The 16,837-nt window shown below is 44.2% G+C and overlaps 2 protein-coding genes across 3 annotated transcripts; one reads left to right on the top strand and one right to left on the bottom strand.

Annotated features, from left to right (window-relative positions):
• Window positions 1-536: 536 nt before the first annotated feature.
• Window positions 537-4,618, bottom strand: LOC4347002 (protein XRI1). Of its 2 annotated transcripts, none has more exons than XM_015755381.3 (9): window positions 4,348-4,618; window positions 2,516-2,568; window positions 2,317-2,427; window positions 2,099-2,235; window positions 1,942-2,020; window positions 1,753-1,846; window positions 1,610-1,662; window positions 1,257-1,337; window positions 537-1,167 (listed from the first exon to the last, which is right to left on the bottom strand). In XM_015755381.3, exons 1-9 carry the CDS (start codon window positions 4,371-4,373, stop codon window positions 914-916), a joined length of 888 nt encoding a protein of 295 aa, XP_015610867.1. In that variant the 5' UTR covers window positions 4,374-4,618; the 3' UTR covers window positions 537-913. The 2 variants fall into 2 exon arrangements, with proteins under 2 accessions (XP_015610867.1, XP_015610868.1); XM_015755382.3 differs by having other exon boundaries at window positions 1,765-1,846.
• An 8,214-nt stretch (window positions 4,619-12,832) lies between these two features.
• On the top strand, window positions 12,833-16,538 carry LOC4347001 (plant UBX domain-containing protein 2). Its single transcript, XM_015795724.3, has 3 exons — window positions 12,833-13,688; window positions 14,562-14,840; window positions 15,934-16,538. The coding sequence occupies exons 1-3, from the start codon at window positions 12,912-12,914 to the stop codon at window positions 16,177-16,179; spliced, it is 1,302 nt and encodes a 433-aa protein (XP_015651210.1). The 5' UTR covers window positions 12,833-12,911; the 3' UTR covers window positions 16,180-16,538.
• Window positions 16,539-16,837: the final 299 nt, after the last annotated feature.

The raw sequence follows: 16,837 nt of genomic DNA, 5'->3' as shown, positions 1-16,837 counted from the left end.
CTTCTTCTTTTGCTTTCATTTCTCTCACTAGTGTATATACAATTTTTTAAAATATGCATCAATACAAATATCCCTCAGCAACGCGCGGGGTATCATCTAGTTACTTTGAAAGCATGGATAATTTAGAAGCACCAAAATGATTGTGTTTAACGACTATTATCTATTGTTATTTCACCATTGCAACCTATTCATCAGAACTCAATTCCACATCAACATATTGAGATCGGTATCCATCAGAACTCAATTCCACATCAACATATCGAGATCGGTATTCACTGAATAGTTCATAGAGGAGAGGCTAATGTTCGAGTTCTTCTGTCCTCTCTATCCTGGTATGCCGACATCTTCACGAATAAGAGATGGCAATCATCATCTTCTGTGCCAACAAGCTACAAGAGGTCAAAATTTAAGATTCATGTGCCATCCGATTGACTGTCAGGGGAATGAGAGGTATATGATACAATAGAAGGTATTGGGATACCTCATATTCTTCCTGTTACCAGGATGTGAACAAAATGCAGTACTGGATGCAATCGTACATAAACTCCCCTGTATGTGTGCTATATATTGTAAGCAACAAAATAATCAAATGTTTCACGATTACACGCGTCCATTCGAGAATGGACAACTATTCAGAAAAATGGGAGAAAACCCTGAACAACATCCGACATAAGTTGGATGAGTAGAGGGGCATGGTTTCTGAACACAAAACTCTCATATATAACATTAGCCGCATGTCGCTAATGTACACAGGATGAATGGTAAATCTTTGAAGAGTTAGCCATTGATAGTCATCCTAAATACCAAATCCATGGCCAAAAAAAAAAAATCAAAACGAAAAACTGGAGAGCTACGGAGATCAAATTGCTGAAAGCAATCCAGGTAATGGCTGAGAAACAAGTTGTTTGGACTCTCAACCTTTTGTTCTTAGTATCGTGATGCTGCCTCTGCCCCCGTCAGTTCTGATCCTTGTTTTGCCAACGACTGGCTTGCCAGAGAAGGCTGAAGTCCCTAGGGTTTCTGGAGCCTTCTTCGGAGGAGCACGGATTCGCTGATTTATATCCTTCAGAGTGATGACGTCTCCTTCCTCCCAGGATGGTTTGATGAGGGTAAAAGGGTATGCTATAGTTGTAGTTAAATTCTGCTTCGCCTTAACCAGTGAGGCTCCTAGTATAGCAGCAGGGACAAATGATCAGCATAGACAAAACTCAAAGTAAGAAATGTTGATGACATAGATACTGTCAAACTGAAAATACCTTTAGATACTTTAAGTGTAGAAAGCTTCCTAGTCTCCTGCATTACAAGACTTTCTGTCACTGAATCATTCTCAGTAGTTCCTGTCATAGATAGAAAGAGCTGGTAAGTTTCCTGCCAAAACTAAAAAATCAGTATGTCCATCAATCAGTATAGAATTTTGCAGTGACTGAAAACATGGCATTGCATTGAAGGAAAACAGCAAACAAAATGTTCTCTACAAATATCTTGCATGGGGACTTAAGGACAAACAGTGATGAGATGGAATGCTCATGTATAGATTACAAACCATGTTTGGAAAATCAAATGAAAATGACTTTAAAAACAAAGCTGTAGATGTACACTTTGCACTGACCTGAAATACCACTTTGATCATTGGTATATGTAACGCTCTCCTGGCTAGAATGCCTAAAAATGAATCCAAGCTTAACATGTCATGATTGAAATATAATGATAAAGCAAATACTGTGGTTTCTGTGGAAACAGAGAGTAGCTAACATTTGGTCATGCCTGAAATGCATTTGATTTTCATCAGAGCAATTTTTCGAATGACTATGTGATGATTGGTAGAATGCTCCAGTTGACAAAGAATCTATTGTATCGGATGCCAATATTTCAGTTAGCTAACAAAAAAGGCATAGCAATTTAAGTTGTCAAACAATATAATATGAAAAGCAAAAGACAAACCAAAATTATTTGAATTGTTCTGTGAATCCCAATTGAAGCTCTGCGGTTCATCGGTGCAAAGCAATGAAATTTCTGATACCTAAGACATGGATCAGAAAAAGAAGTGTAAACAAGAGCACAATGAACAAACTTGGAAGATATCTAGGTGCTAGTGTACCTCAGATGTGCCCAAGGTAGAACTTATTTCACGATTTCCATCTTCTGATTGATTAGACTCAGAAGGGTACTCCAATATGCGGCGGCGCTTTGATTCCCGAGATTCCTCAAGGTCCAACGTCTCCTTGCAGGTGAAATCTGACTCGAGTAACATCTCCATTTAAGCAAACATTTCAGAGGAATAACAACTGATGGTGGTAAGAACAAGAAACTCCCTACCATCAATATCAAAGAAGCCACGACAGTCTCTTAGAGGAGTTTGATTGCCCAGCAATCCCAGTAGGTCATCATCATCTTGATTGAGGCAGTCCCACATGAATCTAGAAACATCTAATGTAAAAAGAAACAATCAAATAGTAAGTGGAATCCGAATCTGTGTAAAGGTGCCATTATGATTTATGGATTTTGAGCGATGTACCATGACTTGCAGCATTGCTTTCACAATGCTCCGCTGCTTGCCAGTCCCAAAGACTGCAGTAAGCATTACAAGATCAGACATAAATCGCAATCAAAGTAACACGGTGAAATAGCATGCCATATTTAGACAGTAATCAGTTCTGCGGACAGTCAAAGCATGACACAGATTGAATCATAATGAATTCTTCCTATAGCTTCTGCATAGATCATAATGAAATTTACTTTGTGTTATGACAGACGCCTAAACCGGAATTGATTATCACCAACACGGCATTGCAATGACAGTATGTGTCCATTTATTTCCAAACCCCTTGAGCCCAAAATTCAAGCGAAACATTTCCAATCTAACACACAAATCCAAGGACAGTCATGTCCTCCTCCTAGTATCCTAGCATTTCCCAACCGCATCAACCTAAACCGTTTCCGACAAGAACTAAATCATCATACGAATCTACCCAGACCCGATCACCCCCAAATCTACCAAACTCACAACACCAAATCGCCAAAACCACAAGACTTCTCCATCCCCTCCCCTAGATCCCCAAAAGGAGGCGACAAACCCTCCCGGATTCCAGTCCCCCCTCCCCATGGCCGCCGTCTCGACGACCAAATCAAACCCCGCCCCACCCCAATCCGCGCAACCCCCCCCCCCCCGGCCGCGCAGTAAACCCCCGAAGACGTAAACCCCACACCCACATTTGTTCATCGCTGATGCCTCCGACTCCGCCGCCACCGGACGGGTCCATGACTGCGGCCGACAACAACAATAGCCGTTGCCAACGGCAGCGCCCTCCTCCCTCGCCTTGGGAGGATTTTTTGACTCCGAGTAGAAGAAACGAGGAGAGGAGACAAGAGCGCTATGATGTTTGTCTACTACTCCGCCCCGATGATTCTCGTCTTGCGCCACATTTGTAGGAGGAGGAGGAGGAGATGAGAAGGAAATGGAAATTTGGGCGATAGGGCAGTAGGAGTAGGGTGGTGGGCGGTGTGAGTGTGTGTGTGGGCTGGTTTCCGGGCGAGAGGGACGTTGCCACCCTCTCTCGTGGGGGAAATTTAACTATTTGCCACTTTTACGTTTGGCAATTGCTCAAATACCCCTTTTAGGTTTGCAGTTGACAATATGCCACTCGAGAGAGAAGCTTTTCTAATTTTTTGCCACTTTTCACACTGTACATCGCCACATGGGCTTGCCAGCGTGGAATGGGCACCTGAAATGACCAGTATACCCCTGGTAGCAATTGGCTGCAATATAGAGCTGAATCCGAAACGATATTTGGGAAAAATGATACAACTTATTACTACTAGCTGATTGTATAATTCATTTGACTGATATCTAGCAGAAACAATATTTGGTAATATAGGGCTACAACAGAAACCATACATATATAGGACTGCAAGAACAATAACATTTTCTTGGGCAATATATAACATATACTAGTTCATGACAACACACATATATCCAAGGATTAATATTTCTTGGCTTGGTCCCCAGATTTCAGTTCCAATTTCAGTGTCCAAACCCCCAAACTATAATTTCTTTGCTTGGCCCCCAGATTACCTTGCTAGCCATTTCATCACGAAATTTATCCAAATCATACCCACTCACTGCTAATATCAACCCACCAATCATAGTCTTGCTCTGACATTGGTAGCATTCCATACTCTAGATTCGCAACATACTTAGCAACCCCTAACAACAAATCTAAGCGCATTGCCAGGATCAATCCTGACATAAACAGATTCATAAAAGAAAAATGGAGTTATAGAACACATCTAACTCCATGCATGCAACACCAATACAAGCAGGGAGGGCAAGAGAGAAAACGAACTTACCAAGAAGGGGAAACCGAGGACTTCATCGCCGCCGGCCGGAGGACCGATGGCGACGATGCCCCACCAGGTCACGATGTGCTGTTGGGGGAAGAACAAAATGCCGGGATGATGCCGGAGCTGTGGATCTGACGGCCGATCACGCGGCGTCGATGGCGGACCGCGGGTGGAGAACGACGGGACCGGCCCGGGGCGGTGGGCCGGCGGGCGGTGGGTCGACGGCGCGGCGTCGCCCGTTGATGGTGGCGGTCGGTCGAAGGGAATCAGGAGAGACAAGAGACAGAGGATAGAGCCTGATTTAGGGTTTTTGGATGCAGGGGTATACTTGTCATTTCACGTGCCATTCCACGCTGGCAAGCCACGTGGCTGTGTATAGTGCAAAAGGTGGCAAAAAAAAAATAAATAGAAAAGCTTCTCCCTTCACTGGCATATTGTTAACCGGAAAACTAAAATGGGTATTTGAGCAATTGCCAAAAGTAAAAGTGGCAAATAGTTAAATTTCCCCGCTCGGGGGTCATCGTGCCGTCGCGTGCTCAAGCTGCTACTCTGGCTATGTTTAGTTCGCGCACAAAAAATTTTGGTGTGTCATATCAGATATATGGACATACATTTGAAGTATTATACATAGACTAACAACAAAACAAATTACAGATTCCGCCTGGAAACTGCGAGACGAATTTATTAAGCCTAATTAATCCGTTATTATCAAATGTTTACTGTAGCATCACATTGTCAAATCATGGCGTAAATAGGCTTAAAAGATTCGTCTCGCGATTTACATGCAAACTGTGCAATTGTTTTTTTACATTTAATGTTTTATGCATGTGTCTAAACATTTAATGTGATATAGTGAAAAGTTTCTGTTGGAAAATAAACAGGGCCTCTCTCACCTCAATTCCTCATCCGTCTGATTTTCTCTATCTACACGTTTTTGCAGTAAGGAAGGCCCTGATGGCCTTTCCAAATTCCAATCCCAGCCCAGCCACAGCCATGGTGGCAAACTGGCGAAGGTCCAGCTAACACACACCATTTCACACAGCCTTGGGCGACAGAGACGAGGAATTTGATAATTTGATAGGACATTTTTCATGGTCGGTTTACTTTAATGAGCCACTTGCAAAGATGATACATGGGATTATCCAAGTGAACGAAAGTGGGCTAGGATGTCAAATAATCGAAGATCATTTTAAAAAAGTGTTAAATTATCAGATCTCTCGTCGGAGTCTCGTCGGAGGGAGCAGTCGATTTGTCAACTGTGTGTTGGGGTGTGTTTCTTTCTTGTTTTGGAAGAGGTGTGACTGGCTAGGGTTGGATTTTGATGCTATGGATGGAAGGGGTGTTGGGGCAGTGGTAAATACTATGCTAAACTTGGAGGAGGATGGATTGATGGATGGATATGTATGGAGTTAATCCGATAAGGCTGAGAACTAGGGAGTGGATATTGATACGAGTTTAAGCAAGCAGTCAAGTTGACGGGTTACATGTTAATTGAGAGAGTAGAGTAATAAGGATAAAATCATCTTTTATGGGTAGATGTCCGAAAGTGTACCCGCCGATTTGTTGCCTTTTTTGTTTTATATGGAGCTGATATTTTTGTTGCTTTGTGTTTATGCTGACTTGGATTTGTACGACGTTACTAAAGGTAACTCATTTCTTTTAACGTCGCATAAGCGAGGGACACATGTACAAAGCCAATCGGTCATGTAGCGACACTCTTGAGCATTATTTTGGAAAATAATTATTACCGTTTGATTATGGTAAAATTCAAACATATTATGCCAAAGATTTTAATTTTGATTTGAATAACTTTTATATAACGGTTTCTACCAACTCAAAGACTGTGTTAGGAACTACAAGTTTGTACTTGTAGTTAGAAGATAAGAATTCTCTCTTATTTTACACATGCACGCTTCTCGAACTGTTAAACGATGTGTTTTTTTTCAAAAGAATATCTATACAAAAGTTGCTTTAAAATATCGTATTAATCCTTTTCCAAATTTTAGCTAACATTTAATTAATCGTGAGCTAATCTGCTATCTTGTTTTCCGTGTTGAGAAGAGAAGTTCACAACTCCTCTCGAACACTGACAGCCAAATAACCACAATAATTAAGTGTTTTACCATCGTATTTGTTAACCCTAGACACAAACAACGAAAAATTGCTTAAACAAATTGCATATACTCCCTTCGTTTCGAAATATTTGACACCGTTGACTTTTTAGCACATGTTTGACCGTTCGTCTTATTCAAAAACTGTTGTGAGATATGTAAAATTATATGCCTACATAAAAAAAATATTTAACAATGAATCAAATGATAGGAAAATAATTAATAATTACTTAAATTTTTTGAATAAGACGAACGGTCAAACATGTGATAAAAAGTCAACGGCGTCAAATATTTTGAAACGGAGGGAGTATGATTTTATTGTGAAGGGAAACATTGACCATTTAGGTTTCTCACAACTGATAAAGGGTGGTAAATAGTACTAACTTGGGAGAGGATGGATGGAGTTAATCCAATGAGGCTGATAATTAGGCTGGATGTGTTGATCTGAAATTAAACGAATTTTAAGATTTTTCATAGGTAATATATCATATCGACATAAGAAAATGTTAGGGCCAATTGCATATTTGCCACTGGTTTGAACCGATATTGTGGTTTTGCCAATATAAAAAGGGTTAATTAGATCCATACCACTGCAAATATACCAAATTAGAAAAATGCCACTACTATTCGCGATATCGGCTGGTGCCACTGGAATTTTGGGAAATTGGATCCATGCCACTCCATCACTTTTTCATCCACTCCCCATTAATTTCCTAACTCCGTGCCGTTTTCCAACTTCGGCCAAGCGGCCCGGCATGGAGAAGCCGAAGCAAGACGACGCCATAGCAGGTGAGGAGAGGGTCAGCGGTGGTGTGGACAACCAGTAGGAGGAGGACGTGAGCGGCGGCGCGGCGCCAAGGCCGCCGAAGAACTCGATGCACTTGATGCGGTGCTGCTGGGTGGACTCGTACTCGTTGTTGTCGTAGTTGCCGGCGACGAAGTGGCTGCCGCCCAAGTGGACGAGCGCACCGACGGATGACTTGGGCTTGGGCTCGCAGTGGGACTCCACGCGGCGGAGCACGCAGTCGCTGAAGCCTGTGGAGAGAAGCTCCAGGAAATCCCCTAAGAAGCTGCGGCTGCCGCACCCCACGGAGCGCAAACGCACCACCTTCCTCCTGAACGACGACGACAACGAACCCTCGCTACGGCGGCCGGGGCTATCCGGTTCCACTATCACCTCCAGCCTCTGTCCCAGCGATGCTGACAACGCTGAGGCCACTGACACTGACTTCCTCCTTGCCGACAAGCCGCCTCCACCACCGTTGGCCAACGACGCCGAGCCCTGGTGGCCGCCGCTCGACGACAAGGACGGAGTGAACTATGCCCGCCGCCGCCGGCCTCCCTCCGGGCAGATCTGAGAGGAAGAGGGAGGGGGGCTGGGGGGGCGCTGGGGGCTTGGAGAAAGCGGCGGCTCCGGCAAGGCAGCAACTCCGCCACTCCGCCTCCTTGACCCGTCGACTCCGCCGTCTGCCGCCCACGATGCCGGCCTCTGCAGCGAGGGTTCGTCATCGTTGTCGTCGTTCGGGAGGAAGGAAAAGGTGACAGGAAGGATGGAAAACATGATGGAGTGGCATGGATCTAATTTCTCAAAATTCTAGTGGCACCCAGCCGATATCGTGAATAGCAGTGGCATTTTTCTAATTTGTCACATTTACAGGGGCATGGATCAAATTAACCCTTATAAAAAACATAATTGCATAGTAGCCACCAAAAATAGCTGGAACCTATAACACTTGCCATTGAACTGACAGATCAGACTAACACCGTAAGAAGGTGTGTTTTCATAAAAATTAGGACAAGGATATGCCCATGCCTCCCGCTACTGCTTCCTGCGCCTGCTATTGCCGGTCTTGCTGCAACACGACCAGCCTGCTGCTGCTGGAGCTTCCGCGAGCTATTGTTGCTGCCGTGTGCTGCTGACGCTTGCCGCGAGCTGCTGCTGCCGCTCCCAGCCTCCCCACTAGCCGCTGGCTGCTGCCGCGAGTGCTCGTGCTTCTGCCGCGCGTTGCCGCCGCCGAAGTACCTACCGCTACCCTGTATCCAGGAGGGATACAGGGTTCTTGGAGTGAGAGGGAAGGGATCGGTTCTTATCCAGGAGAGAGGAGGTAGCGAGGGGATCTATTTTGGTCAAGGACAAAGCTGTCTTATTATATTCCTTGTTTTATGACTTTAGATTTATGAATTTCTTTTGGCCTTTTAGTTGCACTATTTCAGATGGCAGTGTCAAACGGAAGCAACAGAAGCCAAGTTTGATGGCAAATTTGCAATTTGCGTATTTATATTGGCTATTCAGAATTAGGGGATGAAAGTAGTGGCATATTTGCAATTCTCCCAAAATGTTAATATAATAAATAGGCTTATCATGTAGCTATAATGTGTACATATTTATTCATTTCAATTCAGCTTTATAAGCGATGGGCAGACAAATTATAAATGATGATAAAATCATCCAAGCTAAAAGTCTAAAAGTCTAGATAAATAGACAAATAATTAGAAAAAAATGACAAAATGAATAAAGAAATTACAACTGCTAGTATTTTAGAGATTTGAAATTGAAATATTAGCCATATAATGATGTGAATAATAGTTATATTGTTAGACCCATTTTCTTTTACATAGTTGATGATTAGATAGGTTAGATATTAATAACACGTAGTAGTACTTTGCATGTTGGAGGAAGGGGGGAGGGGGCAACGACGCCCCTCTCCTTCGGCTGCACCCTTGTTTGGGTTGATGGATCATGCGTTAATTGAGAGAGTCGGGTAAATTCGTCTTTTCTGGGTGGCTGTAAAAAAAAGTAACCGCTGGATTTTTGTTGGTTTGTCTATTATGAAAGTGCTATTTTGTATATTTGTGGTAGGGAGTTCATGTTGACTTGGATTGTTACGAACTACTAAAGACAACTCATTAGAGCGAGTACAATAAGATGATGTAAGTATGTTGTACATGTTGATATTTATTTGGTGTAAGTGGGTTGTACAAGTTGCCACATCACATTTGTTCTTATGTGGAGGAAAGAGAAGAGTTGAGAGAAGAAAATCATACTATAGATTTGTAGCCAGCTGTAGCTCAAGCTCCAATAAACTATGTGAGAGATAAGTGGATTATGTATTAATAACGCAATACATATCTATAACTAACTATTAAATGAGTGAAATATTAGGTTGGTTATAGATAATGTTTCAACTTTTTGAAGCTCGTAATTGGCTATATTATTAAAATTGCTTGGACATTTTTTTTTCTTAATGGCGCATAAGCTAGAGATACATAACCGAAGCAGTTACAAATATTATACTTCTTTTTGTAATTTTTGGAGTAGTTTTATTGGTTACAACTATTACTGTTCAGCTGTGGTAAAATTCAAACGATTGTTGCCAAAGATTTGGATTTTAATTTGAATAAATTTGGCCATTTTATTGATTGGTTTCAAAATTCATACCAACTCTAAGTCCTATAACCACAATAATTAAGTGATTTACCATCACATTTGTCAACCCTGGACATAAACAACGAAAGCAATTTCAAAGGTAAAGACTTTTATACTTCTTTTATTCGAAGCTAAAGTTAAAGTGACAGAAATGACAAAAAACAATGTCCTGAATTTATTCAAACAATTTCAAAATTGGATGCTACTTATAAGTCACAGCTCAAACAATTGCACATATGATTTTCTTGAGAAGGGAAGTAGTGACCATTGAGGTTTCTCACAGCTCATAAGGGAAAATGTTTACAACTTGACAAGTGAACTGTCACTATAGGATCTCTTCAAACTAAACATGCACATCACATTGCTCTAGAAAGTCCTGGACCTTACGATTTAAATTTTAGACTGATCAAAATGATGACAAAGAGTTTAACAATAGCAGCTCATGGCAATGCTGAAGAAAGTCCTGGACCTTACAAAATAATTTATTCAAACAGCTGATCACCTAGATATCAGTAATATTCATCTCCAATCTCCATAGTGCAATGCGCTATTATCCCTTTAATTTACCGTGTATCCTCTATAAGATTTTCAAATCTACAACATAGACGTCTGCGGTTTCCACATAATGGAGCACACCACGATTTCAACATATGTTATTGCACTGTTCAATTGTCACACCTCTCAAAACTGTATGAAAACATTTTTTTCCTGATCTTTCTTTTTTCTGGTTGGACATGCCAAGCCACCCACATTTCAGATGATACAACACCAAAAATTACACTTATTAGTTGAGTTGTCAATCTGGTAGGGTGAGCTTCACATTGTTCTTCAAACTACAAAAATGTCAGGTATTGTTTATCAGTTATTGCTAGAAGATCTGGTGCAACATTGTGACATGGAATTTCATTAAATGAAAATAGTGAGAAATTAAAGGCATATTGCTTACCTATAATAGAAGAAATCAGCATACAACAACGTCTGCACGAATCACGATATCCAGGTTGTTAAAGAAACACACATAAATTGTTGTAGATTGTTCCCAATGCATATAAATTAAATACAGAATAACACAATCTAGATATGCCATACTTATCCAATGCACATAGTGTTGCTCAGTGAAGTAGCGGTAGGCCCAGTTGAGGATGTATAATGCTCCGTATGCGCTGCATCACATCAATCAATGTGAAAATGAAAAGGTCAAGATTTCTAATTGAAGAACATATTGACTTCCAATGGAGAATAATGGTTGAAAGAGCTCCTCCTTTTATAGCCTTCATATGACAGTTACAACTATGGAAAATGTCTAAAATACCCTGTAACCGTCATTGAGACTTTATCAGGAACGTACACGTGGAAGGCCAGGACCAGAGGTGCCGGTGGTGGTTCAGCTGGACTCTTCTGGCCCTGATTCCCACTTCCTGGCCTTTCCTTTGGCCAGGAGGCTGACTGGTGGGCCCTGATGACGGTTATGGCAGTTATAACCCATTCCATGGACAGTTATAACCCATTCCTCGCATGACGGATGTATTTTCTCCTTAAAATACCTGTACCTGTGTACACATATTTCACCAACACTAATGGAAATGATTATATGTGTATTAGAATTAAAAAAATATGTGCGAGACCCATTTGTCATTCATACAAAATAATGTGGGGCCCACAAGTATATACTCTTCTTCCTTCTTTCTTCCTCTTTCTCTCCCCATTCTCTTCGTCTGCAGGCGGCGGCGAGCGGGAGGGCGGACGTTGTCTCGAGACAGTCGAGACCGTGCGGCGACAACGCGACCTCAAGGCGGATCTACGGCTCGTTGTCCTCCAGGCGGAGCAACGATATGTCTCGGCCTCGAGGCGGCGGCGCGAAGCGAGGAGTGGTCTCCAGCAACGGCTTCCACCGACGACATGGAGCGATGATGATGAGCGCCGAGCCATCACCGACGAGGAGGACCTGCTCATCTCGCCACTCCACATTCCAGATTGGCTTGGCTCCCCAAAACCCCACAATCGCGGCATCGTGGCCGTCCGCGAGTTGGCGTGACAAGTAGAATCACCACCGCGAGCTTGATGTCGCCGCCGGCTATGACGTCGAGGCCTAGATCGGCCACATCGAGGCGGAGATCCTACGCGTCTCCTCCCGGCTCCACCGCCGCGCCCTCACCCCGCCACCCCCGCCGCTGGGGAGGAGGTGGCCACCGCTGCTCCGGCCCGCCGCTGGGAAGGAGCCAGAGCCCACCGCCACCACCGCTGGGGAGGCGCCGGCCACCGCCGCTCCGGCCAACCGCTGGGGAAGAGTCTATCGTCCCCGCCGCTGGGAAGGACCCCGACGCCACCACCGCTGATGAGGTTGGAGGAGGCGTTCGCTGGCTGCCGCCGCCGCCGAACGGGCCACCGCTTTTGAAGAGAAACGGGGAGAAAGAGACAAGGGAGAGACGGAGGAGGAAGAAGAAAGACATGTGGGCCCCACATGTCAATGGGTCTCTAATTTTTTTTTTGTGAATGACAAATGGGTCCTGCACGTATTTTTTTTATTCTAATACATATAAGCGCCACGTCATCTCCACGTGGAACGTAGACCGAATCAACACCGCTATATAAGGATCAACACCGCCATGTAAGGCATCACGTCAGCAAAACCACCCTCCAAACCCAACGAGGGAGTAAAACTGCACCGGTTTTAACAGTTGGGGGGTCGAAATATCCGGTAATGCGGTTGAGGGATACGAATGAGATTCAGTCACTAATTAAGGGAGTCAAAGTGAACTTATTCCGAACAACAATCTCTCGGCCCACACGAGAGTTGGATGGGCCCATCACCTGCCCATTCGCCACCCGGGCCCATCCGTCGGAAGATGCCTTGGCCACGAAGCACCATTTCCGCCCAATTCCCACCTTACCAATTTGTGGATCTCTTTCCCCTCCCTCCCCCCCCCCCCCCCCCCCCCCCCCTTGAGACTTTGTCTCCCTTCGTTTGCTTCGCCTCGACCTCCTCCTCCTCCTCCGCCGCCGCCGACGAGGTCTTCCCGCCGCCGGCCACGATGATGAAGGAAAAGATGAAGGATCTCATGAGGAAGGTCACCTCCTCCTCCTCCTCCTCCTCGTCGTCCTCCTCCTTCAAGGGCACCGCCCACGTCCTCGGCTCCGGCCCCGACCCCTCCTCCCGCCCCTCCAACCCTACCCCTAGTCGCCCCGCTGCCCCCCGGCGAGAGGCCGCCGCCTCCGCGAGGCCGCCCTCCTCCGGCTTCGCCCCCTACTCCCCGCTCATCTCCACCTCCTCCCGCCGCACCGACCCACCCGCGGGGGCGGGGGCGGGGGAGGACGACGCCGTCGCGTGCCCCAGCTGCGCCGAGCCGTTCCCCTCCGAGCTGGCGGTGTCGGACCACCTCGACGGCTGCCTCGCGGCGGCGGGGGGAGCCCGCCCCCGCGCGGCCGCCTACCTGGCCGGCGACCCCCCCGCGTCCGCCGTGGAGGTGGTGAAGAGGCTGCTCGGGAACCTGCTCTCCGACCCCCGGAACGACAAGTACAGGAAGGTCAGGCTCGGGAACCCGAGGATCAAGGAGGCCCTGGCGGACAGGGAGGGCGGGGTGGATCTCCTCGAGGCCGTGGGGTTCAGGGTCGCCGACGAGGGCGGGGAGCTCTTCGCCCTCATGGACGAGGTGCCCGGGGACGCGAGGCTCGGCGGCATCAGGCAGGCCGTGCTCCTGCTCGAGAGGGCCCGGCCATCGACGCCGCCGCAGACACAGGCAGATGCCAAAGAGACTTGCCCGAATGGAGTTAGCGAAGAGCAGGGGATTAAGAAGCCGGTTGATCGTCAGGTGAGGCTGTCTTTTCGCTAATCGTGATCCATCGATTGCTTGTTTCAGTCACTAGAAAGATTTATCTGCCAATCAAATCAATTCAGCTGCTGCGATTTGCCTATAGTATGATGTTTCGGTGCCAAATTCTGTTTCATCTAGTACATAGTTGGGCTAAAATTAATTAGTAGTTTGAACAGTTGAATTTATCATATGTAGCAATTGAAACATATGTTTTGTTCTAATATCTCATGGGAGTAGGAGAGTAGTGCTCCCTCCGATCAGTATTACTTGTCATTTAGTAGCGTGAACAGTTGAATTTATCATATGTAACAATTGAAACATAACAATTGAAACATATGTTTTGTTCTAATATCTCATGGGAGTAGAAGAGTAGTGCTCCCTCCTATCTGTATTACTTGTTGTTTAGTAGCTTGAATAGTTGAATGTAGCATATATACCAATTGAAACATATGTTTTGTACTAGTATCTCGTGGGAGTAGAAGGGTAGTGCTCGCTCCGGTCAGTATTACTTGTCGTTTCTGACAAGCAAATACTACTAAGCGCAAGTCAATTCGACACTCTGAAACGTCATATGTTTCCGTCCGTACGGAGTATTAATGTAAAATCAGTTATAGCTAAATAGTCCTTAATGTCTGGTTACAACTTAGTAACCGTCAGCATTAATAAATTTTCTTTACTCAACATGTTGCTCCTAGTAATTAATGTAAGATCGCTTGCTTGGTAGTGCCATCGTGTGTTAAGAGTAAATAAATAGTACCCAGCATACCTCAAGTTTTAAGCATATTAAGACTATCTGCGCATTGATGCCTTCTATTCTTTCTATCTATTTTCGTGGAACGGTGGCTTATTGAAATGCTATTACAACCACAGATTCGGGTGTTCTTCTCTGTTGCTGCAAGTTCTGTTGCAGAAAATGATCTACCAGATTCTTTCTATAGCCTTAGTAATGAGGAGATCAGGAATGAGGCAAAGATGAGGAGGGAGAGGCTAGAACAATCTCGGTTGTTGATTCCAAAGTCATATAAGGAGAAGCAGGCACTGGCTGCCCGACAGAAGTATAAACAAGCTCTGATTCGAATTCAGTTTCCGGATGGAGTAATTCTGCAGGGTGTGTTCCTTCCCGCGGAGCCCATTAGTTCACTATATGAGGTATTTTAACTCCCTTACCTTATGTTTGACATGTTTCTCATTTTGGTTTGCTTAGTACCATTTTTTACCCTGTCAATTCAGCATATATTCATAGCTAATCTTGGTATCATGGAAGCATATCTTGGCACATACACTCTTAGCATATACTTTTGCAATTGCCATGATCGATTAAAGAGTAACCTGGTAGCATTTGTAAAACTGGCTTACCAATGAAAACAATTCATGATAAGTCTAAAAGTATCACTTGTTTGAGATGAGAGGGGATATCCAGTAGATACATAGAATTTGTTGTCTCTTCATCTTGGATCACAATATTGCTCTTATCCCCAAGAGTACACATCACAAACTACAGGATTAAGTGTTGACTTGTCTCAAAAGTGTTTTTCCCTGGTAGAAAATAGTGGGTAGTGAGTTATGAAGTTAGATGGTGTCCTGGCTTTAACCCTGAAACTACATAATCTATTCACACAAGATCTCTAGATTTTCTTTTTTCTGACAATTGAGCCCATCCTATCAGAGTACAGATAAATGGCTAAGATAAGTTCACTGACCTTATTGCTTCCACTGCTCCACAAGCCCCAGTGCTATAGATGTCCTTAATGCTGCTGCGAAAATGAACAGAATGCATGGGTACCAATTGAACATCACCTAATAGTATCCACTGGCTAGCCATGTGATTGACAGTGGATTCACATGCCATTGGATGGATCTCGGTGTGTATGTCAGTGCATGTCTTGGCATAGAAACAACAGGTCTTTCCTTGTGTGAATGCTCGTGATGCATGACGCTCAGCACTGTACTTAATCCTTATTAGGAGTACAGCTTCAGGGTTGATATGAGTAACCTTCAGTGATTTTAGCACTCCAACTAATAGAAGGTACTGCACGATATACTGAATGGATAGCCTCATTATACATGTTTATCAATTTCCATTGTGCACTTTGCATATGGCCATTCTTTATTTGTTCCTGTGCTTTATGTTATGTTGTAACCTGTGCTACTCATTTTTTTTTCTCTCCACAGTGCTAAAGTGGTATCCATGCCATTTACTGGTTTTGTGGCACTTGGCTAATTTGTTATTTTCGTGATGTAGTTTGTCGCATCTTCTTTGAAGCAGCCAAGTTTGGAATTCGATCTTATCTGTCCAGCGGGTCCTAGGACACGCGTCATACCTCCTTTTCCAAAACCAGGGGAACAGGCACGCACACTGCGGGATGAAGACCTAGTCCCTTCTGCTCGGCTCACCTTCAAGCCCAAAGAGACTGATTCGGTTGTGTTCACTGGTCTGTTGGACGAGCTTCTTGAGACCAGTGAGCCGTTCACATCTGCATCCTCATGAACCGTGAATACCGCGGGCAATTATTTCGCAGCTGCTGACTTCCATTGTGTAAAACAGATATCCGAATGCTCTGTTACATGGCTGTAATTTGACACAGGGCTATTGAAGGCTGGATACCTGATATGTGATACATGTAATTGCTTGGCAATTGCCAAATGACAAACCATACCGTAGAAGAGGCCAACAATTCATCAGGCCTAGGCCTACATTCTTCTGTAACTTGTGCGATGAGTGGGCTATCTGTACAAAAACAATACATGGAAACATCTCTTGGGTTTCATGTTTGCTGTTGTGATTCTCAATATGGCAGCTTCTGCCAAATCAATACTACAGTATACTAGTAGTTCTGGTCTGACATATATCTGCATGTGTTTTGTTGGAATATTCTGTGTCGTTTCAAGATTGAATCGTTTCCAGACACTGCTCATGTAGTCATGTGCTGGTGTAAGCACACTGACTGTTATTTTTCAGTTTATACAGGATTATAGTTTTTTTTTTTCGGATGTGGGTTTGTAGTGTAGGCGTGTTCTAAACAGCTAACAAAGGTGTGGATTATTCGTGCTACACTTTCAAAAGTATGATTTCTCTAAGAATTTTCTATATCAACATTGCTCAGATAACTTCTTCTAAGCTACTTCCTCCATTTCACAATATAAGT

This window comes from Oryza sativa, chromosome 9 (assembly GCF_034140825.1).
Source record: "Oryza sativa Japonica Group chromosome 9, ASM3414082v1".
NCBI classification, from domain to species: domain Eukaryota; kingdom Viridiplantae; phylum Streptophyta; class Magnoliopsida; order Poales; family Poaceae; genus Oryza; species Oryza sativa.
This window is presented reverse-complemented; position numbering and strand designations above follow the sequence as displayed.

Bases quoted from the DNA above. Each gene is read 5' to 3' on its own strand.
- LOC4347002 (XM_015755381.3), bottom strand. From the start codon at position 4,373: ATGAAGTCCTCGGTTTCCCCTTCTTG. The intron at 2,236-2,316 runs GTAGGGAGTTTC...TACTCGAGTCAG, and splicing joins TGGCTTCTTTGATATTGATG to ATTTCACCTGCAAGGAGACG. The intron at 1,663-1,752 runs GTTAGCTACTCT...ATTCATTTTTAG, and splicing joins CATTTCAGGCATGACCAAAT to GCATTCTAGCCAGGAGAGCG.
- LOC4347001 (XM_015795724.3), top strand. From the start codon at position 12,912: ATGATGAAGGAAAAGATGAAGGATCTCATGAGGAAGGTCACCTCCTCC. The intron at 13,689-14,561 runs GTGAGGCTGTCT...TTACAACCACAG, and splicing joins AGAAGCCGGTTGATCGTCAG to ATTCGGGTGTTCTTCTCTGT. The intron at 14,841-15,933 runs GTATTTTAACTC...TTCGTGATGTAG, and splicing joins CCATTAGTTCACTATATGAG to TTTGTCGCATCTTCTTTGAA.